Here is a 27,148-nt window from a genome sequence, read left to right on the forward strand (position 1 = left end):
CCATGTCAGCCCACACAATTTACAAGAGAGTGTTCTGTGTTGCCTCCCTTTTCAATTACAAGTTTAATTTAAATTAAAACACTAGCACCCCACGGCCACTTAATGATTGTTAACTCAAAGTTGACCATACTAGTGAAAGGCTAATTTATAAGTAAGTTTAATATTAGACAGCAGCTGTATTTTCAACAATAGACAAAGCCGTGTTAAAATGTCTAGCCATTTTAGTCGGGTCAGTAATTCCTGTTTTAATCCACAAAACATACAAGTCACAAGTTAGGAAAGAAAGGCATTGATTGTATTTAAAAGTTAGTTAGGAGGAAACAACGAACTACCAACCCATCATTGTTCAGATCTGCTGCTGCAATACTGTTTCCGAAATACGAGCCCACTTGTTCTCCGGACAGCATCGTGTTGAACCCAATGACGTCCGTGTTGATATCCATCAGAAAGACTGCCCCCTTGTGGGAAGCTCGAGGAGCACCAGCTATAACGGTGTACTTATCAGCGTGTAGCATGTTCTTTTCCTCTTGTACTGAATATCCTGGAATGCACACACACAAGCAGCAAATAATTGACACCATGCATGTAAAGGAAATGCCAAGTTATACACTCTATACTGTATATAGAGCAGCGTTTTTCAACCTTTTCATCTAAAGTAGCAGTTCTTATGATTTACATGTCGTTTATTCTTTAGTAAAACAAGTTTAAATTAGTGAGTTTGTTCTGCTATAATTTACAATATTAAATACACCACAGCAAGCACAGTGTCGTATATTTTCATTAGCACAATCTGAAAGCTAAATTTAGTAAATGGCTTTTTGTTTTGTTTACTGCAATCAAGTAGGCTACAGTAGATAGTACACTTCCTAACTTCCCAATTAGCAAGTATTTCTGTGTGTTCTGCTTTCACATTAAATGGTCAGTTTGAGAAATAAACTTTGTTTTCCCTGCAACAGCTAACCCTGCTTTAGTATAAAACTCATGCTACATACTGTTTTGCATAATGGTAACGTTGCTCTTAAATTACTGTGCCTGTTCTTTTGGCTGAAGAGATATTATCAGCTCATCATCTAGCTATGGAGTCTTGTGCAATTAAATCATACTTAAACTTCTGACGGTAAACAATGTAACTAAATCTATTATATCTGGGTTGCAAGATGCAACAGACGAAAAAAATCCATTTGTGTTGACTTTCTGCTGGTATTAATACACCTCTCTGCACTTACAAGCATTTTTATTTCAATCAAATTGTTATCGTCCTTCTCGCACTTCAGTCTATTAAAACATGTGATATGCAGTTTTCTTATACAGACGACGTCATGTCGCATTTGTAAATATTGACAATTGCTTTTAAAGGGAGGTGCAGCATTTTTGTGCCTAACCCCTAAAAAACAGTTGCCAAAATGTTCTTTTGTTGTTTTATTTGTAACCATTTGTTCGCAGTCTGGAGCACTGCATCATAACTTATAATTTACATACTTAAAATTTTCATTTACATCACGATGGTGCGGTTGAGGGAGCATTGTGTTTTGAGGAATAATATCATCATAAAGAACTGTCGATGATTACCGCTGGCAAGCCTTTCGCATACCAGTAAGAGTACACGTACCACAGGTTGAAAACCACTGGTATATAGCATGAAGAAATACATCATAATAGCAAAAGCCTTTGCATGTTTCATCAGAATCGGACAAGCAGACCCTAACTTTCAAAAGGTCCACCAATCGAGCATCACTACCTAAATACAATATGGCACAAAGACATAAATCTGATATACAATATATTAAATAACTGCTTATAAGCAGAGAGCCGTTTTCAAGAAGGGTTGGGTCTACTCTGAATTGACTGCACTTATCACAGAATGAAATCTATCACCTGACCACTGTAAGTTTACTATTGGGACTTGTTAATGCAGCTATCAGATAGGAACAATTACTCCTAACTTATTTTGATATAAATAATAATAGAGTGTAGTTATGAAAGTCAGGACTGGATGCAGGTCTAGTGTGATTGTCTAACCTAGGGTATTATTATTAATACATTTACTGCATTACCGATATAGATGTTATTGTTGTCCGTGTTAGGATACTTTCTTTCGTACAGATCCCAGGATGCTTTAGGGTTCCACCAGGTCACGTCAACACTTCCTGCACAGAAAAAAAAACGAACAGACCATTCAGTAAAAGAGAGCATGAGATCGAGGGTCAGTAATAAATGGAGCACGCAAGAAAGAAATCATTATTTTTTGCATCAGACAATTACACAATCTTTGCAAACCAGACACATTTTAAGAAGGTATGCACATCCCCAATTTCGTGTGTAGCTGAAGGCAGCAATTGAAAGCGAGCTCATTGACTCTATATAGACCAATTTGCATTTTATGGGGCTTTTGGAAATCTTCATTCGATTGATATCGAGTCTAAAACCCTGCAAGGAGCCACGCTAGCCCCCGTCTCCCTCCACACACACCTTGCCATGTGAAGCTCCCCGGAGTGCCGATGTATACTTCCGTCTCCGTCATGCCTCCTGACATGCCCATGGTGCACATGCCTTCACTGCTCATGTCATTGGCAGGGTTGCACACCTCATAGTGATGTGACTGCCAATCATCATTGGGGTTGTAGCTCAGATCGTTCCCTCTCACAAAGCACTTCCCAATCATGCGCCTCTGCTCCTCAGAGCCAGACATCAAGATCTTCACGTAGCGGTGTCCGCAAGCCTGTGCACAGCAACCCACCCCAAACATGAAATATATTACTATATTGCTTTACTTTACTGGTCTGTGGTAGTGTGTCTAGTACTAGAGGTTTATCTGCAATTCCCATTCCGAGACATGTGTACAGGTGCTGAATGAGTTTGTATCAGGTCCTGCACAGATAAAAACAGGCACAGAGCAGATTCTCCAAGCAAAACAGCTGTTTTGTGAACTGAAAACAAGCAACTGACAAATCCCATGAGAGTCGATAACAACATGTTGGTAAACAGAATTCCTTTATAGGACAATTACAGTGAATTACAAACAAAACCTGTTTGGGACTGCAGACAGTGCTATGTTTATCACCTTACACACATACTAAATCCACAAGCACCAAAATAAATAATATACATGAAATTAGTTGTACTAACTCGTTAGCTGTGCTAACTGGTTAACCACACACTCACCAACACTCTCCCCCCATTGGCACCTCCTTGACTGGCCACAGTGACTCCCAGCCACATGTCCTCCACCATTTCCTGAGCGGGATTGACTGGAAGAAGTTGACAAGGTGGGTGCATTAAAAGGTGTGGTGTTCATAAATGTTTTAAAGCCAATGTATAAGGGAGGTTGTGCATAAAATAGATGTAGATTAAAATTCTGTCACATGACCGATACATTTATTAAGCAAACTCTCTGCTATGCAATCTGTTATATATAAAAGCTACATCTCCCTGTCGCATCTAAGTTTCAGGCACACAGCGGCAAACATCATTGTCATGAAAACAGGCAGTTTGGCCCATCTAGGCTTGTTTCCACATTTTTGTTCAGTTGCCATTTTTTGCCCCACTTCCATTTTCCAACCACAGGAGTCACGTCTGAATATCAGAATTTATGCTCATCAAAAATTCAGATTTGTTGAGTCTTTAGCAGGTTGAATGTTGCTCCAAAAAAAAAAAAACAATACTGAATGACATAAAAACACACATAACAGGATATAAAATAACAATCAAACATTACAAAGCACTACATCAACAAAGCACTACCCTTTTCCGAAGTCTCAGAACCCCTTTTAAAAAGGGTGTCAAAGTTGTTTGTTCCTAGTTTAACATTCACAAATGATTCTTTTCCTTCAAAATCTGGAGCAAATCTAAGACCTGGTGTTATATTGGATGTTGGCAGTCTGTGATAGGATTGAGGGCTGAAAAGGAAAAGATTCAGGATGTGCCTACCATTCTTAACCAGGTCAACACGGGTGCAGTCCTTGGTGTCTGTGGTGATGGGACAATAATAAACCGCTCCAGTTTCATTGACCTTGAGCGCTGGGGATGCTTTCTCCTTTGGGGCTCCAGTTAAAAGCCTGAAAAAGAACACAAAATGCTTTGCTAGAAAAAAAAACCCAACAAAACACACACACTTTGTTTTTATCATACTTTCATTGAAATGGACCAGCAGATTAAAAACAACAGCGATTGTACCAAAAATTGGGTTTGAGATCTGATCTAAGCCTCATCCCACCATCTGGTTATTGATATATCTGCCTTAACATTGCCAATAAGGTCACCACTGATTGGATGAGCCTACAAGGTGTAAATATTGTTCTAATGAAAAAGATGACCATTCCTCAATGATTGCTGCCTCTAAATCCTTTAGGGTATGACTGTTCATGAAACAACTGTGATTTGAGCAAACTTGGATACAGAAAGAACCACCAACCGATCACCTACTACCAGCCCTCTTTTAAAGAAGACCAGATCTACCAAACTGTTAGGGAGATGCAGCTTGCACAGGGTGCATTTCAGAGATACCATTTACATGTCAAATTATAACCTGCAAAGGGACAGACGTGTACATCATAATGCGTGACACATTTTCTGTTGTATCAACGCAGACTGTTGTCTTTAGCAATTATTCACAGTGCAAACTTTAAATCAACAAGTCCTAATCTCTTTGTTCCGTCCTGACTTGAGAGCCATTGCAAAGATAAGCTGGCAGCCCAAACACAGAACTGGCACGAGAGAAGTTTGTAAAGGGAGGGGGTGCAGTTAACCTCTCCACAGCTGTGCAAGAGAAAGCTCAGGGTTGTACAAAAAACACCTGCAAATACTGGAGAAAAACAGCCAAAATGTGTAGCTGATTCCTCCACTACATGGGGATATGCATCTCCTCAATCAATTATGGGTTGAACAGGTTCAAGTAATTTCAAGAAGTGCACTAAAGCATTCCATCAGGAACTGAGAGACAGTTCTGCGAGCACTCATAACAGAGAATTAAGATTAATGATACAATGAGTCTGTGTGCCAGGATCCCTCTAGTACTATATTTGTACTGCTCTTGTTTTTATCACAGTTCATATTTACCTTCACTACACACTTCAGAAAGAAGAAAAATAGTTGAGATGAAAAAGACCTGCGTTTGACATAGGGGTCACACTCCAACTCTTAACTTCAGGGCCAGAAGCACTGGGCTTCAATGCAATTTTCATTTCCATTGCATTTAATATGGAGATAAAAACACATTTGTACACCAAACTGTTTATTAAGAAAGTATTTGCATGACTCATCAGCTTCTTATTGAATTATTTGTCATGCATGCTGCATTATTACATTGCCTCCAGCTAATGTCCAGTGAAGAATATATTTACTTCAAATCCTCACAAATTAATTAAAAAAAAAAACAAATAAGAAACTTAGACTATTAACAAGCCCTTCCAATTTTTACATTTAAGATTTTGTATGCAGTTAATAAAATAATGTGAATGTAGTGAATGTAATTGTGTCAGTGTCACGCCTACCCTGTGACTGCAAGAACTAAATGAAAGCTGAACAGAAAAATCACTATGACGTGGAAATTAAAGTCTGACATACAGAAAGAAACAAAAAAGAAAAGAAAGTAAAAGTCCTTCTTTTAAAGGATTATTGAATCAGGTTTAACAGGCCCAGGTCTTTTCACTAACAAATCCAGCTTTGGTGCTTTGAAGGTCTTTGACAGGTAATGCCGGAAACAATGCCCCTTCATTCCATTCATAACTGTGCAAGGCTTCAGTGAAAGAAGGATATTGCTGATAGTCCAGATGGCATGTTCTTGAAGAGGGAGCTATGAAAGCACAGGTCAAATATTTCAGTAAAAAGGGCAAACTTCCTCCCTGGCACAAAGATCCTGCCAGCTCTGCCTGGCGTGTGATTCATCTCCAGTGCATGTTCATTTGAATGTCGCTATTATTACTGGATTTTCAGTGGAATTTTTTTACTTGAAATAATTTTTTTAAATAAATGAGAGCAAGCTTATATGTGACCATCGGGTCACGCATATTGATTATGTGTTGCACGTTTTATTTGTTGTTTAAACACTAATTACCAAAGCTGGTACAGGAGTTCACACCAACCAAGCCTAAAAATCAGATTTTCTTTTCTCTGTTTAACATCACCAACATGACTGGTTCCCTTACCGTTGTGCAAAAAAGTTTTTCTTGTCCCTTGTTTTTTACTTGCATTGCAATATGATGGATTTATTACAACATTTAAAGTTAGAAGCAACAAAGTAAAACAAAACTCTTTGGAAACATTATGAAATGTCAACAGGAATATATTTTTATATATTTTAAAAAATTAAAATTGCACTGTGTAACGGGAGCTAACTAATTAGAACCAGAGCACAACTAAGAATAGAACCTCAAGTTTGCTATGCAGGGCACTGGAGAGATCATCTGTGCCAGAATCAAAAGATTGTGTGGCTAGTTGTATAAAGCTATTCTTACAAGGGTTTTTTTTTTTTTTTTTTTTTTCCCAGGACTTAGCTATTAAGATTAGCGTGGTTACGCTGCACTGTGGTTTTTCTACTTTAACCCTCTGTGCCCTGTACTGCAGTGGATGTACATTGTTTATCTCAAAGCTGTCTCAAGCAGCATCGCTGTGGGAAAATGCTGCTAATTCAGTTACTATAATGCCGATCTCATCTCAGTTTTGACCTCAGCTTTTTAAATGAACCTCAAAACACTAGGCAGCAGTGTCTCGGGTGAAGCTCACATACCCTACCAAAGTAGTTCACTTCCTCGCACTCCCTTACTGTGCTGAACATAGAACTGTACAGTATGTGGCTTTCGCTGGGGTCTAAATATCGCAATTTGGAAGTGAATCACCCATAACTTCAAAACGCTCAAATATGCAAAGACAAGTACTGAAACACTGAAGAACACTGAAGAAGATGCTACCTAAATGCTTGTCTGCTTGTTGTACGTTTTCCCTTAGAACTTAGACATGAAACAAGAGTGTTAATTCCCAAACTTGTTGGGTTGTGGCATGATAAAGAGGGTTAGGAGTATAAACAGAGCTATTCTGTACAGGGTAATGTAGCAGAGCGGAGTGAGGAAAAATGGAAATAATAAACCCTGAAGTAACAATCCCAGAATCCCCCCCCAAACTCCTTGAACAGCAAAGGTCTGTTTCTAAATGTATTCGTTATACCCAAAAACACATAATATATTTCAACAACACGGACCTTTTACCAGACACTCAGCCTTACTACTTGACTCAGGAATTTACTGAAACAGACTTTTTTATGGCACAGTTTCTCTATCTGTACAACCAGCTCCTCAGTAAAGTAACGTTTTTAATTTAAGGAGTTAACATGAGGCGACCCTGAAGTGTATAACTTATTCTTGACTTAAATAAAAACAACAAAGACATTATTTTGACCTCTCCAAAGCTCACTAAATAAATGATGCTCCGAGCCATAAAATATAGTCAGCTTCAGTCACAGTTCACACATTGCCCTGCACATAGCCCATGGCACATTCCACACACCTCCGACACAAGACCATGCCTGCTTAAAGGATGCAGCGTACTTCATAGAAATGATGAAGACACTTCACTGAGAAGCCAAAAGCCAGGAAGCTTGCACCATGAGCAATTTGATTATTCATAGGTGCTGGCCTTTGTGTTTACCGTAAAAGTTCAGAATAAGAGACAACTACCAACCAACCCAATAGGTGCTTAAGAAGGGTAAACACAACTCTTAAGCTTTTGTTGTTATTAGTTTATCTTTAAGGGTTAACAAAATGAGATGTATGAAGAAAATGTCTCAGTTTTTTTTTTTTTTTTTTTTTTTTTTAAAGAGTAGGACGAGTGTCTAAATACACAAAATAATACATGCACAAAAATATGGTCAAATTAAAAGTGTACAAAATTGTAAAACAAATACAAAAATACTGGTTTAGAGAAGATAGTTAATTTTAAACTTGACATGTGAAAATGGGCAAAGTGTTAATGGTTAAATAGTTATAGTAACCGAGACTGGAGAGGTCAGTCATTACTGATTCGGTAATAAATCTTTCCTACACAGTATAGATAATAAAATAGTGGGAGGGTTTCAAGGTACACATTAGAGGAGAGACAGTATGGAACAGTGAAGAGTATCAAGCTGTATGCTGCTAGGAATTAGCTGCTACCTGGCAAGGGGGCATCTGCAAACTCTACACATGACAAGAAGAAGGGATTGCCTACAATAGGCAGTATCTGGTTTTGAAAGACAGTTTAACTCACTTGTAAACTGATGGATAGGCTTCACTGAAAAGCCAGCCCTTTTTCCTGAACGTTACTGTTCAATTCCACACACAGTGCTGTTCACCGTTGAGTGAATTTCTCAGGAAAGACTGCAGTGCAGCCTAAATCACATCACGTTTCCACACTTTGCTTCACAGACTGAATTGCTTAAGAGACACTTAGGAAATCGTACATCAGAGTACTGCATGAAATACGTACTCTGAGAAGGTTTCTCATTGATGATTTCAATTGCTATCACTAATTTGGTATTTGCAGTTGTGGCTGGGGATGTATGTTACTAACACGCCTGTTGCATGTTGTGTTTTGTTTGTGGTTTGGGAGGTTTTTATTTAAGTGGTACAGTTTATAAGAGCACTTGCTGGAAGCGGTCACCATACTTGCCAACATTTGGAAACTGTTCAGCGGGACGCTCATCCCTGGGGGGTGGGGGGGGGATTCATACGCATCACACACATGGGAGGAGTCATAAGCAAAAAACACTCATTATCATTGTGGCAAAGTGGCTGAGTGGAAACAGGTGCAGGAGTGATGCAGTGCGGTAATGAAACAGACAGAGCCTTGTAATCCTGTTTGGAAAGTGGATTTTATTTTTATCCAGGTCTGGTGACCAGAAACAATAATCACCCAGCAGTACAGAGCAATGTGTCCTGCACGGGGTAAATAATAACGGGACTGCAGACCCAAACAATCAACAATAAGTATACGCCTCACAATAATACCAACACGATCACCAGTGCTGGGTGTGTGCAGTAGTGCTTGTGGTGGGTGATACAGTTTATTTTGTGACAGTAGTGCAGTGCTGTTCCGGCTTAGTGCTGGGCTTTGCTGACAGCTCGGGAATGCTAGCCATCTAGTAATGCACAAGATAAGACAATTACAAGACAAGCAAACACAACACTCGCTGTACTTTTCTGTATTTAACTGTCTCCCACAGTCCTTCTCTGTTCATAAGCACAAAACCAATGCGAAGGAACAGATTGTGATTCTCTGTCCCCTTTTTAGCTGGCTGACTTCCGTTGAACTCTGGGAAAGAACTGTCAGGCCAGTCTGTCCAGGGAACTCTGTTGCTGCTGCTTAGCACCCTCACAGGTCGGAAGGGCGATTTACACCCAAGAATCACTGTATTTCTGTCACAATCATATAACAGACGTATCACCCCCAACTCAACACGACTATCGTGACAGTAAAAATAGACATAATGAAGCATTCTTACCTTTCTATAAGTTTGTGATCAGCCGCACGTAGAGCACAGCGGTTTTCACTAACTTTACTGTGCAGAATAAATTTTTTTTTTTCTATGGGTAAATATCAGGACTTTCTTCCTATACATCGGGACATGGGACATTTGCTAGGAAATTGGGACTGTTAGCATGAGTGACTGTCACTGTACTCTGCTTCTATGACCCAGCACTAGGCTTTTATTCACAAGTTTGTTAAAATTGCTTTTATTTCATTTACCGCTCTGTGGTAAAATTGGCTTCTTGTACATGATTTCCCAAACAATGCTTAAGTGACTCATCCGGTGCACTCAAAAGACACGCAGGAAATATAATAGTATTTAGAGGAAATGGACCCTTTTAGATATCAAAGAAAAGGAAAAACACACACTTATTTTTTCAGACAGCAAACAAGCTACATGTGTAAATAGCACATTAGGCCTCACTTAGCGACAACAAAACAAACGGCCCAGGTGTTGATTTACAAAGATGTGTTTAATGGCAGGTCACTATAGCTCAAAACAGAGAGGTCACTGGGGAAGAATGTTTTAGAAACATATATCTGTTTCAGTTGAGCGAATGATTGACAGACGTCAGTACTGCTGGGCTGCAGTGGGGAAGGTGGGTTCCACGATACAAAAAAAAAATTGAAACATCTGCATAATACCGCCAGCTCCAGAGGATTTGAATAGGGTTCACTGTATTTTACTTCATGTTCTACCGTTGTGTTTTTAGTAGTTATAAAATATGCCTGACCATTCCTCAATGTTTGCCTCATGGCATTAGCTCAGAATTGCCCAAAAAGTTAATTGAGTCTGAAACACCAGTAACTGGTGCAGTCTGTTGGTAACTGCCCACCAAGTATGCAGCTTGGCTTATGAAACAACTCCTCCAAAGTACCAAAGTACCACCTCCTTTGAGAGGAAGAATAACCCAACCCTAATCAGTTATTTCTCACCCTGCATCACTTCGCTGTGACTGAACTGTGTACAATCCTTTCATATCAAAGTAGAAATGTCTGAAAAACGGAAGCACATCCGGTCAGTGATTTGGCAGCTCGACAGCTCACAGCTGTCTCAATACTGCGTAAATACATGTCACCTCTGGATAGTCTATGTAGTTCCAGGCAGGGAAGGGAGGGTGTGCTTTTGACACTGTCAGATGCAACTTTTTTTGTGAGTTTCTGTTCGTATCAACACCTGAGTTTAACCATAACTGCTGAAGAATGCAGTGCATTTTAGGGGTTAAAAAGTTAATAAAGGACTAATGAAGCAATAACACGCAGTAAGTTTTAGAAGTCTTTCAGCTTATGAAAATGCTTCCATACAAAAAGTTTTTCACATTCCATTCAATATGAAGTGAACACCTCTATCTAATCCATATTTCTGAAACTGCTTCCACTATAATACAGCATTCTTCTCTTTTTAGCTCCTTCCACAGTGCTTGATGCAGTTAATTAGTGAAAGGACACGAGGGCGAGGGCTGTTTGCCAGAACAAGGCCATGCTCACTGGGATTGCCAGTTCCTTGATGTGTGAGAAATTACAGTTGTACAGTGCAAACTTCTCATTTTTTTGTGCAGCTTCTTGTGGACGTTATAAGTTGAATGAGAAGGTGTAAAAAGAACAACATACAAAAAGGTTCTAGTTTTTCTGAACAAGGTACCGCATGAGAACCTTCTTGCTTTTGTTGGTCTTTCTAATTCTGTTTATGAAATATTTCAAGATGTGAAACCAGTCGTGTTTGATACAAGGTCAAGTTAAATTTAGCATACCCGCCCCCCCCCCCCCCCCCCCCCCCATACAAAAATACCTGGGCATTACTGGATACATACAGTATGAATTAATACAGCAATAAAGAGCATGTTTTCTGGTGCCATACCAATAATGTTAATCTGCTATTCAGTCTACAGGAGGCTCCGGTATGAAGTGCCCAATCAAAGGGTGATCAGAGATTGGGATAAGGTTGAAAACCTGTTTTGTCTAGAGCCTTTATGGCAATGAAAAGCAGCTCCCAACCCCCATCTTTAAGTACCGCTATTGAAGGAATTTCTAGCTGATAAGGGCCTTTATCCTTTTCTAGGCAGCCAGTCAGAGCTTAGCAAACAAGAAACTGGCAGTGCGGGTTAGAGTTACCTTGGGAGTGCTGCTTGCTTTTCAACAGATAGATTTTCTTTAATAATGTTTAGCGTATTCAAAAAGATGCAGATATACACATCCAGTACTTTACACAGCATATTGCGGGCAGAATTACTGTGACAGCTTGTGGAATAGAATATCATACTTAAAGCCAATACACCTGTAGGTTCATCAAAATCAGATAAGTGGTTCCCAACACTTAACGTCAAAACCCTTAAGAATCACCAAAAGAATCAATAGCAGACCACTGCATTGGCAACATTGCACACAGGCAATAATATAGGACCATAATACAGTGTAGATTGAGTCATACCATTTATATGTCAAAATGTGAACATATTAACAAAGTGGGACTATTCAATCAGGTATGTTGTGCTGTGTACTTTGCCATTAACACAAATATTTTGGAATGGCAAGCAGTTTTCATTCCACTGGGCCAGAGTTCCATCTGCCCACACTGTAATATGAGATCACTTTTTTTCTACATTCTCTCAGGGGTCCCACCAGCATCCAGACTGTGCAGATGAATCTAGCTGAGTTTACTTGCAACCCTAATTAACCTATTTAAAAAAAAATAATAATAATAAAAAAATCTTGAGATCCTATTACTGTAAGTTTCTCCCAGTTTTACCTCAAACCCAAACTCCCCACTATTTCTACTTCAAACATAAATAAATAAGGCATTAAACTGTAGCTTGAAATGTGTGACGCTTTATCTGAATCAGCTCTACCTATGTTTCTCGGCTATGAAGTGTGTTTAATGGAGCGAAGTAAAACCTGGAATGGAGTTCTATTTATTTATTTAGGACAGGGTTAAGATTAAACTCCTATTGATTAATTAATCAATTATTAATCGATTAAAACCCCTAATATATATCCAAGCGTGCCTCCGCACTTCAGCAGGTAAACATCAAACAATCAATAGCAGGAGAATAGAAAAAAACAGGCTGCTTACCCTGGGTGACTTCACTGAAAGGACTCCCCAGGAAAGCAAAGAGTTGTGAGAGCACAAATGGTAATCTTGCAATGTATACTTAATTCATTAGTCCAGTTTAAAAAAAAAGAGACAGATGTTAATGTCTGTACAACAGTGCTGACATTTCAACGCTGCCAGTGTCTTCCTCAGAGCATTCTGGAGAGGCTTGCGTGCACAGGCACTAAAAAGACTCTTATCCAATTAACTACAGACATTTATACTATTTCAATAATTAAATACAAAGATGTGTAGATAAATGACTGTTTTAAATAACCATACCATAGGTACCATAATGTTTACAAGCCTCCAAAGGGCAAAAAACACTGATTTTAAAAATCAAAACAGTGAACTTACACCCTATGCGAAAGAAGCAATAATGGCATTAAGCAAACAGAGAAATATAAAGGGTTGAAAAGTACACCCTTTAAAAGTGGAATTTCAAATTGTAAATCTGGCCATGTAAACAACTGTACAAGTAATAATAATAATAATATCTTTATATAGCACGTTTCACAGTGGACCACCATCACAAAACGCTTTACAGAGGTAGGCTGTGAACTGTGCATTATATGCAGTCACTTACAATAGGATATTGATTTAACATCTCATCCTCAGGATGGAGCACAAGGAGGTTAAGTGACTTGCTCAGGGTCACACAGCGAGTCACTCAGTGGCAGAGGTAGGATCTGAACCAGTGACCTTCTGGTTGTAAGCCCTGGACTTTAACGACTGGACCACACTGCCTCCTAAGTAAGCCACTTTGTCCATAATCTGGGGGCAACAGAAGGTGTGGATGTGTGGAATGTTACGAAAATAAGCTTTGGGGTGTATCTGTGTGTGTACTTGATAACCCTAAACAGAAACCTGCGGCTCTAAAGTGCCTATGCTGTAGGGTATCTAGATCATTCTAAAGGATTACAGAGGCCTGCTGTACAATGCTGTTCATCAATATCAGCACACTGACAACAGATAATGTGTAATAGTTGAGGCTTTTTCAATACATGTCCTTTGCCTTCATTAGCAGGACAACACTCTCGCAAGCTATGTTGTTCTGCTGATGATCTGTATTGTACACTTAATTCTCATTTCTTCTCATTGTGAGGCCTTCCCTTTCACAATGCTACAATTTTGATGTTAAAACTTGTTTTTCATCCCTCCATTCTCACCCCCATAGTTCCTTCTGTGCATCAAGTGTAAGGCTCAGACTGGGTCCTTTTAATCTTTAACACACAAGTCAAAATAATATTCATTCACATACAAATGTATAAATGACTGTCGCAGTAGTTACTTGGTTTCTAAAATGGTGACATTCAATGGCAGAAACAACTGCCCCACTGCTTTTGAGAGCCACTTAAACAAAAATGTGTATTTTCAATTGTGTAACCCAGGGTCAGTGTAATGAAATGCAATGCGGGTTTGTCTTTTACACTAGGGTGTAAAGAGGCACTGTGCCTACTGCAATCCACAATCAGGGTAAAATCTCTCTCCATTTTTACAAGGCAGTTAAATAAGGAATTTCCAGGTGTAAAAAGCCCATGGTTGTTTGGGGAGGAGATATGGACTGTGATTCTACAAACGGCTTTTATACTGAACGAAGGTGTGACCGAATTCCCTTATTTGCTACAGGTAGGTGTGTTCCTTTGTAACCTATCTGTTGCAGGTACCTCCTGGTCGGATGATCTAGCTCAACCTGTCCAATGACCGGACATTTCAGCCCAGTTTGAGGCTGTTTAACATGTACAATCAATCCAACAGCGCATTCTTCATGCATTATTGGATCGTTAAACAAAAAGGACGAAGAGGGTGCTTATGGTGTAGCTGAGGAGGGTGGTACTTATAGTTAACCTGTCCTACACTACTGTAGCTGCAGGGCCGCTTGCACAGTGAAGCTGTGAGGATTGCAGGGTTAGGCAGTGACTCAGCTTCCCGTCAGCACCGTTTACAGCACTCTCCCAGCCCAGGTGCTCAGCTCATACAGGTCAGTGCCTGTACAGCAGGATTCTTCTCCACAGCCCAATGGCGAGTCACACAAGAACACTTCCCATTACACTAATCATGTTCTCGCTTGTTGTTTCCTTTCCCCATTCACTTCCTGTGTTGCAAACAGGTAGGCGCCCACCTGACTCCATTGCCATTACCTGAATGCAATCTTTAACCCTTTCAGTCCTGCATTATTTTTGTCGAGCTGGAGAACATAAGAAGCAAGTCCTTTGTTGAGCGTACACGAGAAAAGCCCTGTGAGGTTCAAACACACAGCGCTAAGATAATTCTTTGTTTTCGAGAAATTTCTGCAAATTACAAATTTCCATTTGGGGTATGTAAACGTTTGACTACAACTGGCGGGACCTCAAGAATGAAAGGCTTAAAAGCATGCTTAAGGTTTTAAAATCAATTTCTGTTCCCATTCCCACTCAGAATATGCAGGTATTTCAAGGACAACAATACAGATGAGAAGCTGCTGCTGTTTCCAATTTTCACATTATAACAAAAAAGTTATGTTAATAGATTTTAAAGCATCAGTTAGCACAAACATTTATTTTGGGCAAATGAATCCTAATTGCAGACGACAGTATGTTTCTACATGTTAGCAGTGACTGATGTTTAATCCAAGCATGAGTAATATTTCATAATATCTGCATAAATATATGGATAAAAGTGTACAAAAAGCACAGCTGCAGTAGAAGTGACACAGTAACTGGTTGGGAACCTGGAGAATAGGAGATAACTGATTTGCGGTCTGTTAACCAGCTCTGCTGTTTTATTAGGTGGCTCTCCACAGGCATTTCCTGAAATAAAGATACATTCGTGCTCCAACGCTTGTTTTTGTTGTTTTTTAATTATTTTTTTCTACCTTCCCCTTTCCCTTGTTATCTTTTGTTCTTTGGGCGGCAGAATTTTGACAAGTATTCAAGACCAGCATGTTTTGTGTTTTCCTCAACAGATTACATGTTTTGCAATTGAAATAGGCAGACAAAACTGTGACAGATAAAGGAGATCTATGGGCGCTACAGTAATGTTGACACTCTTATCTCTGAATTGTAGACTGTTGCAGAATACGTAAATATTTTTAGTATGCTGGTCATTCTCTTCGTCAGGCGTCAATGTAATTTCCAGTTTTCACTTTGAAAGAACCCCTGAAGGTTCAGTCACATAAACATCATACCTCTGTTCTATACCACTACTATCAGAGTTGCTTCAAAGATAAAAAGCCTTATTGGAAACTAAAAGGTGATATAAACATAAATGACCCCCTTTTGTTTAAGCGTACCAGAAAAAAAAGTGTTAACATTCATGAACTACGAAAAGGAGAGGTAGTTATTTATTTTCACGTGGGTGTAATAGGAAGGTTAAAAGTGCCGAAACCACAAATGCAAATGAGCCTGGCTCTTTGCATTGTGGTTAAGATGTTCCCAGTTTGCACCCAGCCTCCACCCTGTTACAAAGGATAATCATTCACAGCTTCAGTTTAGTCAAGCAGATATGACAAATCAGTTATCCTAACTAGCTGTTTAGATTTGTGTTGTTAATTGTTGCCTGTTACCACATCCTTCTGTGTGGAATTTCTTACTTCAGTGTTGCAAGAGCACATGTTAAATCAGTTTAAGTCAGGATGTGATAACTGAAAGTGACTCGAAACAACAAGAAAAATACATTAGCTAAGATAACCGTGAAGCTTCAGTCTGTACCAAGTTCTGATACCTTAAGTTTTGCTTAAGAACAGTCGTTCTTCGTTATATCCTTGTTGTCTGTCTGGGATATGGCAGATAAAGAAATGAGAAGCTGTCCTACACTCATAAAAACACAGTTTACAGTTTACAGCTTAATGCACCAGACTTAGCTTCTATTACAGATATATTAATACAAGTAATAATGCTTCTTTCTAACTTGTGATGGTTGTTTTTCATTGTAATTCTTATGTTATGCCGACTTTACAGCTTTCTCAAGCTTTGGCAGAGAGTTTTAATGGGCATGCCAACATTGCTACACTGGATTTAATTGGATTTAATTTATTTCATCTGAGTTGACAGAGAGAGAGAGAGAGAGAGAGAGAGAGAGAGAGAGAGAGAGAGAGAGAGAGAGAGAGAGAGAGAGAGAGAGAACTAAAACACAAATTACTTAAGTCAGCTCCTTGCGCTGCCTCAACAAACAGTAAATTAATAATCGTGCTTTGGTTGTGGTGTTTTTAGGTACATTCGGACTGCTTTTAAGCCACCCAAAACTCCTGTATTAAGGTACAATTGTACCAGAAGTGCAGCTACAGTGGGATTAGCCTCTGGTAGAATGGTACCATATTGGTATTGCATTTTAACATACCTATGGTATAAAGTAATACACATTGATAAACCACCTCAATACAAAAAGGGCTCCTTTGTCAGCACTACTACTGTTTTTAGATTACTATTTGCCATAAGAATGTTTCATGAAGCCAAATAAATGGTGGAATAAATTGTCCCACCCTATTAAACGGCTTCCTTGCTGACCAAGATGACACTGTTAAGACCTAGGAAGCGCAAGTGTAACCTAGTGAAGTATTTCACATCATGTTCCAGAATTCAAATATTAATGGAAGTGCAGAACAGGTATGATGTATGGAATTATTTAGTCATGTAGCCCCAGTCCTGTCTCAACCTGCTTCATTCAGTGCACAGCAAAGCATTAGGCATTCCTCACATTCCCAGGGGTCGGAAGGTCTAGGTGGGAGGTAGTGAATCAGATGCAAAGCAGCAGCCACCTCCCCCCAGGGAACACAATTCTGCTTTTAAACCTAGTGCCCCACTGAAAACTGGAGGCTTGGAGCTTGATTAGACCACAGCTTACTAACAATAACATTGCAATGCATTCACAATTAGCTTAAAGGTCCTGGTTAACAATGAGCAAGTTAATGGTAGCAGCAGCAGTCAACCACAATGCAGTCTTCCTCCGAAACATGTTGAATAGTTCTTTCATTAGCTGTGGCCTGCACATAGAAGTATACATGGGATTTTAAATTTTTTATATTTCAGAAACCTGACACCTAACATTATACAGTGAGAGCTGGGTGGGAAGGAGGGTCATCACCTCAAGCCTGGATAATGGGGAGTTGTTCAGGTGCAAGGCTAGTCTTAAGCCCCTTTCACTCTGGCACTACTAGTCAGGTCCAGACCCAGGTTCAAGCTACCCGGGTTACAATTCCGTGTAGCGTTAAACCTGGGCCGTCCCTAGGTTGACCCGGGTCTCAGCGAACGAGACAAAATGCCTGACGGCCGTTGTGAGCTGATGCAATAATAAACAGCCATGCCTGCATGAAGGTTTCATTTCCGCAAGGAACACTTCTGTTTATTTTGTTTAGCCAAAACATGAGCCAGATTGCAGCAGGGATGTAGAAACATTTGGTCCAATGGTTGAATCCAGAGAAGACTGGATGGAAGTGTCTCTAACAAGTTAATTCCAGGGCATTGATACGCGTATTGTGTAATTGTCACCCAGGTCACAGCAGTGTCAAATCACGTACCCGACCCGCATGATACACGGTCCTGACCTGGTTAGGTTCGGGCCCGGGTAGAGCATGGCAGTATGAAAGGGGCTTAACCAGTGTTAGTACAGCATCACACTTCCCACTGCTGTAAATACAAAACGACATCTAATGATTTACATCCGTAAAAAAATGTCAACGCAACATGCTGACAGAAGGAAGAATGTAGCATCAAGAAGTTAAATTCAGATCATTATTTTCCTGAGACCAGTTCTGCATCTCCTTAATAACATGGTATCATTTTGATCAGGGCAATTTGCCTGGTCATAGCGTCATTGGATTTGAATGATTGAACTCTGAAAAAAGTTACAGGTGCTCTCTCAAAACTTGGATGACAGTCTCTAAGGGGGGCACGACTGTGAAAGAGGCAATTCTGTAAAAAGCAAAAGCTTTTTTTTTTTTTTTTTTTTTTTTAAAGGATAAAACATTTTAAATAAATAAATAAATTACAACTAATTAGTCTTTACCTTTCAAATGATCACTCTAGGACAGTGGTGCACAACTCAGGTCATGGAGGGCTGGTGTCCCTCCTGGTTTTTGTTCTAAACATACCCTAAATTAGCTAATTGGACCAATTAAGCTTCTGATAAGGACCAATAAAGTACTTTAGGGTGCAGTTGGAATAAAAGCCTGCAAGGACACCGGCCCTCCAGGATCGAGTTATGCACCACTGCTCTAGGTCTTGTAAAATCGGAGAAATGATGTGTAAAGTGCCGAGTGTCAGTGAAACTGCAGTGAACTTCAGCTGCCATGAATAGGGCACCAAGTGTAACAAAATTTACTAATATTTTTAGGTGTTTTTTCACTAATTTAATGTAAATCACATATTTTTTTCCTAGATTTAACCAGACTCCAGATTTAGCTAAATACATAAATGTTAAACACATTCTTAAAAGTTTTGAAGAATTTTGTTGTACTTTTCCAATTCACAGGAAAACTGTATTAGCATTATTGTTTTTCTTCTGTATCCAATTATGGAAACACCACACTCTGTTGCAGCACTTTTTGGAGATTTATTGGCAGTCATTCTGTGGATTGCAGGGCTACAACTTGCCAAGGGAGATCAACGTGTTGACTGCAGGATAGATTTGTAATGACGAGCTGCAACTGGAATAAACTGCTTAGTTGCAGGTATGGATTTTAGGTACAGTAAACATAACTGACATTCAGTGTAAAAGTGGCCTGAATGGCTCTCTAGGGGCATCATTAAATACGAGACTCAATTGGACTTTCACTGAAATCAAATTAAAACAAAGAAATGTGCGTATAAAGAAATAATAAAATAAATAAACAGCTTCTCTACTGTACATAGAATAATCACCAATCTGTTTTTGGTGCACAGGAAATCAATGCAGTATATCAGTGACACACTAAACTTGTATCAGGATCATTATATCCCCATGACCTAAAACCGTAGTATGCACATGCAAATAAGACAGATCACCTCCATATACTAATGACTGTTCTTAGCAACTTTCATCAACATTGCAGCAATCAGTTATCCAGATGTATGTTCATCTATGAAGTGTGGCATAAATACAGGCTGCTATGCATCTCTGGAACCAGGGATTTGCGTCCACAGTGCAGGATACTTGATTTTCTTTTTTTTTTTTTTGCTCTGTATGTTGTATTGGATTAAAAATTTGCATACAAGCATGGTAACATCTACAGTAATAGAAAAAACATAACTATGCTTTCTTCCTCTACAGCTAGTCCAGGCTTCAGTCCAGACCACTAACCTGCACACGGCCTCATCCACAAATCCTGCAGAGAAGATGAAAGTGCAGTAACGTTTCTGCCCCGTGCACAGATGGCATTCAGTTGCTGCTCACAAATGGTCACTAACAAAAAGACGGCCCTACTCAATTACTACTGCCATGTGGCCCTCTTCTTTGATGGCAATACTAATTGAAGGTGACGCTCAAGTTAACTGCACTGTACTTCTAGCTTCCCAAAGGACCATCGTGAATGCTGCCATCTTTGGTACCCCATGTGTGCAAGTGTCTGCCAAATAATAAGCTTAATGACCTGCTTCTTTCTGGAAGTTGAAATGAAGATTCAAGTGAGAACCATGTAGCAGCTGGTCAGCCTGGAAGCTAAGGATGCACCACTGTTGTTTATCTCCCAATGTATGAGCCACATCACATTTGAATTTGACATTGAGGCTTAAAAAAGGACTGATAGCAACCAAGGCTGTACAATCCATTTTCTTACCTACTGTTAGGAGAAGGCCATACATCTAGAGAACTGTTGTTCTAATCGTGATGAAACTTCCTACCCCAAGTAATTGATCATAATCTGGAGATTTTTAGAAATGCTAGAAGAAACTCTGTATAAAAATTTAATGGCAAACATTTTGACCGAAAGCCTTTTTCTGTGTCTTCAGTAATCTGGGCTGCACAAGCAACTTACAGCTCTTTCTTTTATTGTCAAATAAACTAAGTTACTTGCTTGTTATTAATACTTTAAATTCCAGATGTACAGATAAAATACAACATGTATTCAGCAGCTTCACTGTATTATACTTGTACTGTACCTAGGGCAATGCTTTCTAGGGCAGTATACAAACACTGGATAAACGAAGAAGAGAAATGTAAAACTGCAGTGTCTGCCTATTTTTTTTTTTTTTTCGAAATTGCTTTTATCTGCCAAATGACTAAACTGGCATTAGAAAGCAAGCTCCTGTATTTGAGGAGTTGAAACACAACATTCCTACCACAAGAAAGGGCAGGAACAGAGGCTTCCTTTTAGGGGAAAAAAGAAACTTTATTTATTTTATTTTTTTTAACTGGTAGAAAATGCAACTTATACTTTATAATTTAAAAGACTCTTTAGGGAATAGCTTCTTTTTGGAAACTTGGATCTGTCAACTACGAATCTAAATAAATACTTTTATTCCAAAGATTATTTTTTTCATAAATAGTACACTTAAGAGCTGAAGGACTGCTTTGACTCAGAGATAAAATATGAATATATAAAACACAACATATAAACAAATAAACTGCCTTTTTATCTTAGTTTTTCTAATTTTACCATATATTTTTTATTTCGGTTTCATAAAATTGTTATTTTAACTTTTTAGACTTTTTTTTTTTTTTTTTTTACAAACTAGCTTTTTATCTATCTTTTCTAATTTTGCATTAAAACCACATTTAGTCTCATTTCAATTTTATTACATTTTCTATTTTTTAATTGTTCATTTTATGTGCGAAGCGCTTTGGGATCCTTTGATGAAAGGCGCTATAGAAAAGCAAATTGCATTATATGTTCAATATGTTTCTTCCTTGTACTAATTCCTTGTAGCTATTGCGTTATATATTGAATATGTTTCTTCCTTGTAACTAGCTCCCTTGTAGCTATGTCTCCTATACTCTCTCATGACATCATCAACAAGGAAAAATAAGAAGATACTAGCTAATACTCAAATACTTTATCTTGTGGTTCTTTGCTTGTTTTACTTGAATGCATTTTTTGTAATGCAGTACAATATACTGTATACAACAATGCCTTCAATGGCTTAACCACAATCAGGCTATGTGACCAATAGCCAGGGCAGGATTAAAGGATGAGGGGCCACACTAACCCATATTTTGGGGGCCCTATGCACAATATCTTGTGAAGTGGTGTTGTAATTAACAAGCCTGGAGGTAAAGTGTATTTGCAAGGACAGCTTTCAGTTCAACGTCAGTTACATGTTCACCATTTAGGCCTTGCAAAACAAATGCAATGTTTATACTGATCTAGGGCATCAGTCAACTCGTCAGTGACCCTTACAAGCAACCAGACTGTTTACCAATTCCATAATCTCCTGCTTGTGATACTCGGCAACTTTACATAAGTATTTACATCTCAGGTGGGCTGATGAAGAAATCGCTCCACCATTTGCTACACTCAGTCTGAAGAATTTACGTAAATTCTGGTTGTCCAATTTTTCAAAAGAGATATTTGCGATAAACAAACACCTCTGTCATTCAAAATGTATTGTATTTCGTGCTTCGTGTTTTTCAGTGGACTTTTGGAACGTGGAAGTCACCCTTTTTTGTTTATTTGCAAGTAAAGCAGTCGTGGTCCTACTCCGGGTTTCCGCCTCTCTTTTGGTGAATACCTGAATCCCAATGCCTGTCATCAGACGATTTTCGGTAGTGATCTATAGTAACGCTGCATGAAGAAGAGTTTACCTACGTCACCGTGTAAAACTCCTGGATAAGGCTTTACGCGATCTGCTGCAGACACATTTAGAGACATCCGTTTTCTTATTTACAGTGTGTAGTATTTTAATTTCCCACCAGGCTTGCATATACTGTGGTCACATGACAAACACTGCACAGCACTATCTGCATGGCGAATGATACATGCAGGCACAAAGCACGTCTGTACAGTTTAGTTAATGTGATTTTCTTTGTATGAAAGAACGTATTTTTATCTCAAGAATACTGAAAAAAAAAATCACGGTATTGGGCTAATTTCACAATTTCCACACAGTATATAAAGGGAGAGAAACAAACGTGATGGACTAAACCCTTCTTGCCAGCTGCAGAAGGGCAGTCTCCTGCATTATAGACAGTTACCTTTACCTGCCTTTTTTATTTTCTATAATTCAAACCCCCTAATTAAAAATGAAAGTTTCTAAAATGTAAAGCAGCATATTGTGCACATTTGACACAGGACAGGTTTTTAAATTAGCCCTAAAACTGAAATAAATTAACATGTAAATTGAGCAAGATTCCTAGATTTCTTCCTGCAGACTGATGCCTCTGAGATAGGACTAAGGACAGATCTTTCCCAGGAGGTAGAGTGTGAGAGACTCTGACCAGGTATGCTGTAAATCGAGAAGGAATGCCAAGCCCTTATAACATTTTTAAAAAGTTTCTGTGCACCTCTCTTCCTGTGTGTGTGGGCCTGGCCGCCCACATGCAGTTTTTGTAAAATATCAGAAACACTTTGACCTTGCGTGGGGCCCCAATTCTACTGGGGGCCCTATGATACAGCGTAATTTACATATAGGTTAATCTGGACCTGCCAACAGCCGTGGGAGTGTTTTGGTAGCAGGAAACAGAATTTTGTATTTAAATGTAAGTGTTTGCAAAATCTACTTATCTTAAAAAAAAAAAAAAAATAAATAAATAAAAAGCTAGTAAGGAAAGAAAACAGATTATAAAAGACTGGACTGGCACACTAAACCCAACAGCTCCTATTTAAACCAAGTGCTTATCACTAAGCTAGCTGGCTATCAAAACAGCAAACATAAACGTTGAAATCAAAGGCTTTGAAATCCACCTGATCAAACAGTCATCAGGTGCCTGTCATACAATCAGCTGACATATTGACCACAACACAGCTGCCCAACCACTTTCTATCTGTAACTACCCAATAACATGTCTACCTGGATCCCAATCCTTGCTATTAAATGTTACTCCCTGGGTGATTTATTTATTTTTTTGACAGTCCATATTACTAAGAATGGTGTGGTTGGGTGGGGTGTTTAAGTACAAAGAAGATAAATATGCCCCTGGGATACCAAAGGAGACTAGACAGGGCAGGGCAGGGCAGGGCAGGGCAGGGAATCAAAGTTAAAAGCATCAATCCACCTGCCAGGATAGGATACTCCTTACATTGTCAAAAATCAAAAGTCGCACCCCACTAGCTAAAATAATAAACAACAATGTCTTTTTTTTTTTAATACTATATATCCCAGTGTATAGTATATTAAGCTAAATGGCTTGAATTGGCCATGCAATGGTAGTACTTTCATTGAAAAGCTTTCTGAAGGATTCTACCATAACGTTGTTTAATTGCTATTGTGTTTATGGTTTTATTTTAAAGTGCCTTGTGATCTCTCTTATGATGACGGGTGCTATAAGCAAAAGTTTCATCAATATCATTACTATTCATATTTTAATACTGCATTCGTTTTATCATGCAATACGCAACAATACAATCTACCGCCAGTTACGAAGGATCCCGATTCATTTTTAACCAGAGCTGTTTCAAACGTGTTAAATAATAAGTAGAAGGCGGCGGCGGCACCGACGAGAACAACAGTTCTACCAGCAAGAACAGTAACTATTCCTTTATAGAATACGAATCTGAAAACAAACACGAATCATGCAGGTAAAGGGCGAGTTCAAACATCCATTAATCTTGATGGAACAAGCTGCTGTAATATGAATCTTTGCCTGACAGAAATGTCAACCAGGTGTTAAACATTTTATTTACCGCCCACAGCATCTTCATGTATTGCTTGTATAGTACTTCCATCGTGCAGGATACAGAAATAAAGTTATATATTTGATGTCTTCTTAATATTATTATTTAATAATAATAATAATAATAATAATAATAATAATAATAATAATAATAATAATAATAATAAAAGTATGCAAGTGTCAAACTTGACCAGATAGACATTTACATAACATGCAATTATTACAACACTTCATACATTTGTAATGCTAAAAAGTGTATGAAGTGATGCATGAATATTTCCATTCACTTGAATAAACAGGTATTACTACACAGTACAATGGCAGGTGACACAAGCACCAGCGATTAACGTCCCGTTTCAAATGCAGGTAACTATAGCTGAAGGGGAATTACACGCATTTGTCGCTCCAGTGCCCTTTAACTTCCTACCAAAACTGCCCTCAAAACAGATGTCTTCCGACTTTAATTAAAATGACTGGGGGGGTTGTCCGCCGGTGCAAACTATTCATATGCAGAAAACCTTGAACATTTTTTTTTTTTTTTGAAAAAAAAAAAAAAAAAACAAGGTCAATGATAACTTTGAAACTAGACATAACTGGCCGACAAACATGCATAAGCTGTATACACAAAAATAAAGAGTTTCTGAGCCGATTCCCACGCTATGCCACCTGCAACTATAATAACGCACTGTAAAACGCTTTTTTCTGCTGCAAAATCAGACGTTACCAAGGTGTTTGTCGTCTAAGGAATGAGGAACAATACTTACAGGTATCTGGTAGCACCCTCCGTCTGTTTGTGCAGTGCGACGGAAAACCCAAAGAAGCTCCCGCTCGTCTGCCCTTCTTTCACCACCGGGAATCGCGTATCTATGTTAAATCCAAGGCAGATTTGAATCCCACCGTATAAGGCTAATAGAAAAAGGCAAAAATCCCGTGAGAACAAGTGCGTCTGATCAGAAGCCATGTTGGTTCTCGCTTTGATCCCCGCTTTAGTGAGTTCAAATTATTTCTTCGTTTGATACTTCAGTTTCAGCTTGAGTCCCCCCCCACCCGACCGCATGCAGAGCTCTGACTGGAAGCGAGTATATATGTGTTTGAGTGTCTCTCTCCTTCCTAGCCTACCTCTCTGCCTGCCTCCCTCATTCACTACACTACACACCCCTTTAACTAACACACACTGAATAAAACTGACTCTCAAACCAGCCCACATTACACCTTCCTTCCGGGGAGACGGCTCAAATCAAGCATCAAAGTCACTGTGCTCTTCAGACTGCGCTCTGTGCATATGAAACGTTGCTCTTAGTAAAAAGAATAAAACATCACTATACTGTACGTGATTAGATTTGCAAATGAAGGAATCGATGACTGACCCCACCGCCTCCCCCCTTGGAAGATGTATTTCATACAAATGAGTGAACGTTAAGAAAAGCCAATAACTATTATTCCTACCTGTGCCTATGGTATATCCAAATTTAAAAGAGACCAAAATCACCACTACCTGCCATATGTAGCACACACTATTTCAACTGCACTGTCTCCCTCACACAATTAATTTGATATGCTAAAAACTATTGTGTGTGTGTGTGTGTGTGTATATATATATATATATATATATATATATATATATATATATATATATATATATATATATATATATATATATATAGCTGTATTATAATTCTTAACTCAGTGTTAAGATAGCTGCTAAACCGTATGTAATAGACTCATCCCAACGTTTTTTTTTTTTTTATATATAGTACTCAGTCAGTTTCAGTGACAGTGTGCAACAGCATCTGTCAGACTTTGATAGAGCTGGTAGTAGGGGCTTTCAAAGTCATGACTGCATAAATTCAAGGAACAATCTCAAAAGTGATATATTTTAATTGATTTAACTGCAGTTTTCAACCCCCAGATCCCCTGTAGGCATCAAAAGGCTTTATTATTGCATCATGCGTTTCTCGAGAACAATGTAAACACTTATAGTATTATTGTGTTGGTGCTACACCTGGTTGAAAGTTTTATGGCAGGAGGTTTCTATTTTATACCAGTTAATAAACTGAGAAAATAAATAAACAAATCCTATTTGTGTGTTAAAGACACTATGTCATACAATATACCATGGTAGAGTACAGAACAAAAAAAGTTTAAAAGCATATTGAAAGCATTCTAATATACTGGCAAGTATAGTAAATCACAGGTACTTTTTTATTAAGTGCACTCTTAGATAAGGAAACTCCTGCCAGCCAAGCTGACATGATAAAACCCCTTTGTCAGATCAGCTGTCTTGCCCATCATGGCTGAAACTAATTTACAACAGAGAGATGCAGCTTTTATGCATATCTGGTATACCATTGGAAGGTAATATGAGTAGGATAGCCTATTTACACACAGGTGTGTGCTATACATTGCAGGTGTTTAAAATGTATACATCGTATTTAGGTTCGATTTTTTGAGGGGGTGGGGGAAACCAATCAATAATAAAGCTAGGTTACAATTGCATTCTCTTACAATTCTAATTGGTGCTGAATTACCATGAATTATGAAAATCTACTCAACAGAGACACTGGTAGGGCTGTGCTTACATGTTAAACTGTTCTCAGCCTATAATGATCTATGTTTTGATGTATGGCATTGCATAATATTATTGCTTACTTAAATAACATATTTTTTTTACCATACTATATAAAATAAGAGCCAAAAAATAGTCATTACTTCATTGAGTAATTGCAGTCATTTAAGAGTCTGATCTTCTAACAAAAACATTTTCATATGAACCGCATTCAATCGAAATCATCCCTATAACCATTTTATGGTCCCTAAAGACCTCTTATTTAATATTAAATCTGT

The 27,148-nt window shown here is 38.6% G+C and overlaps 1 protein-coding gene across 1 annotated transcript in view; it reads right to left on the reverse strand.

Moving 5' to 3' along the window:
- The window catches only part of itga3b (integrin, alpha 3b), a 40,220-nt gene extending 14,767 nt beyond the window's left edge, over positions 1-25,453 (reverse strand). Inside the window, exons 1-6 of the mRNA XM_041231513.1 lie at positions 25,069-25,453; positions 3,928-4,055; positions 3,163-3,248; positions 2,470-2,719; positions 2,055-2,147; positions 337-541 (exon numbers count right to left, since the gene is read on the reverse strand). Coding sequence (XP_041087447.1) covers positions 337-541; positions 2,055-2,147; positions 2,470-2,719; positions 3,163-3,248; positions 3,928-4,055; positions 25,069-25,265 — 959 coding nt within the window. The 5' untranslated portion in view covers positions 25,266-25,453. The remainder of the gene's footprint in view (positions 1-336; positions 542-2,054; positions 2,148-2,469; positions 2,720-3,162; positions 3,249-3,927; positions 4,056-25,068) is intronic.
- Positions 25,454-27,148: the final 1,695 nt, after the last annotated feature.

This window comes from Polyodon spathula, chromosome 28 (genome assembly GCF_017654505.1).
Source record: "Polyodon spathula isolate WHYD16114869_AA chromosome 28, ASM1765450v1, whole genome shotgun sequence".
NCBI lineage: Eukaryota > Metazoa > Chordata > Actinopteri > Acipenseriformes > Polyodontidae > Polyodon > Polyodon spathula.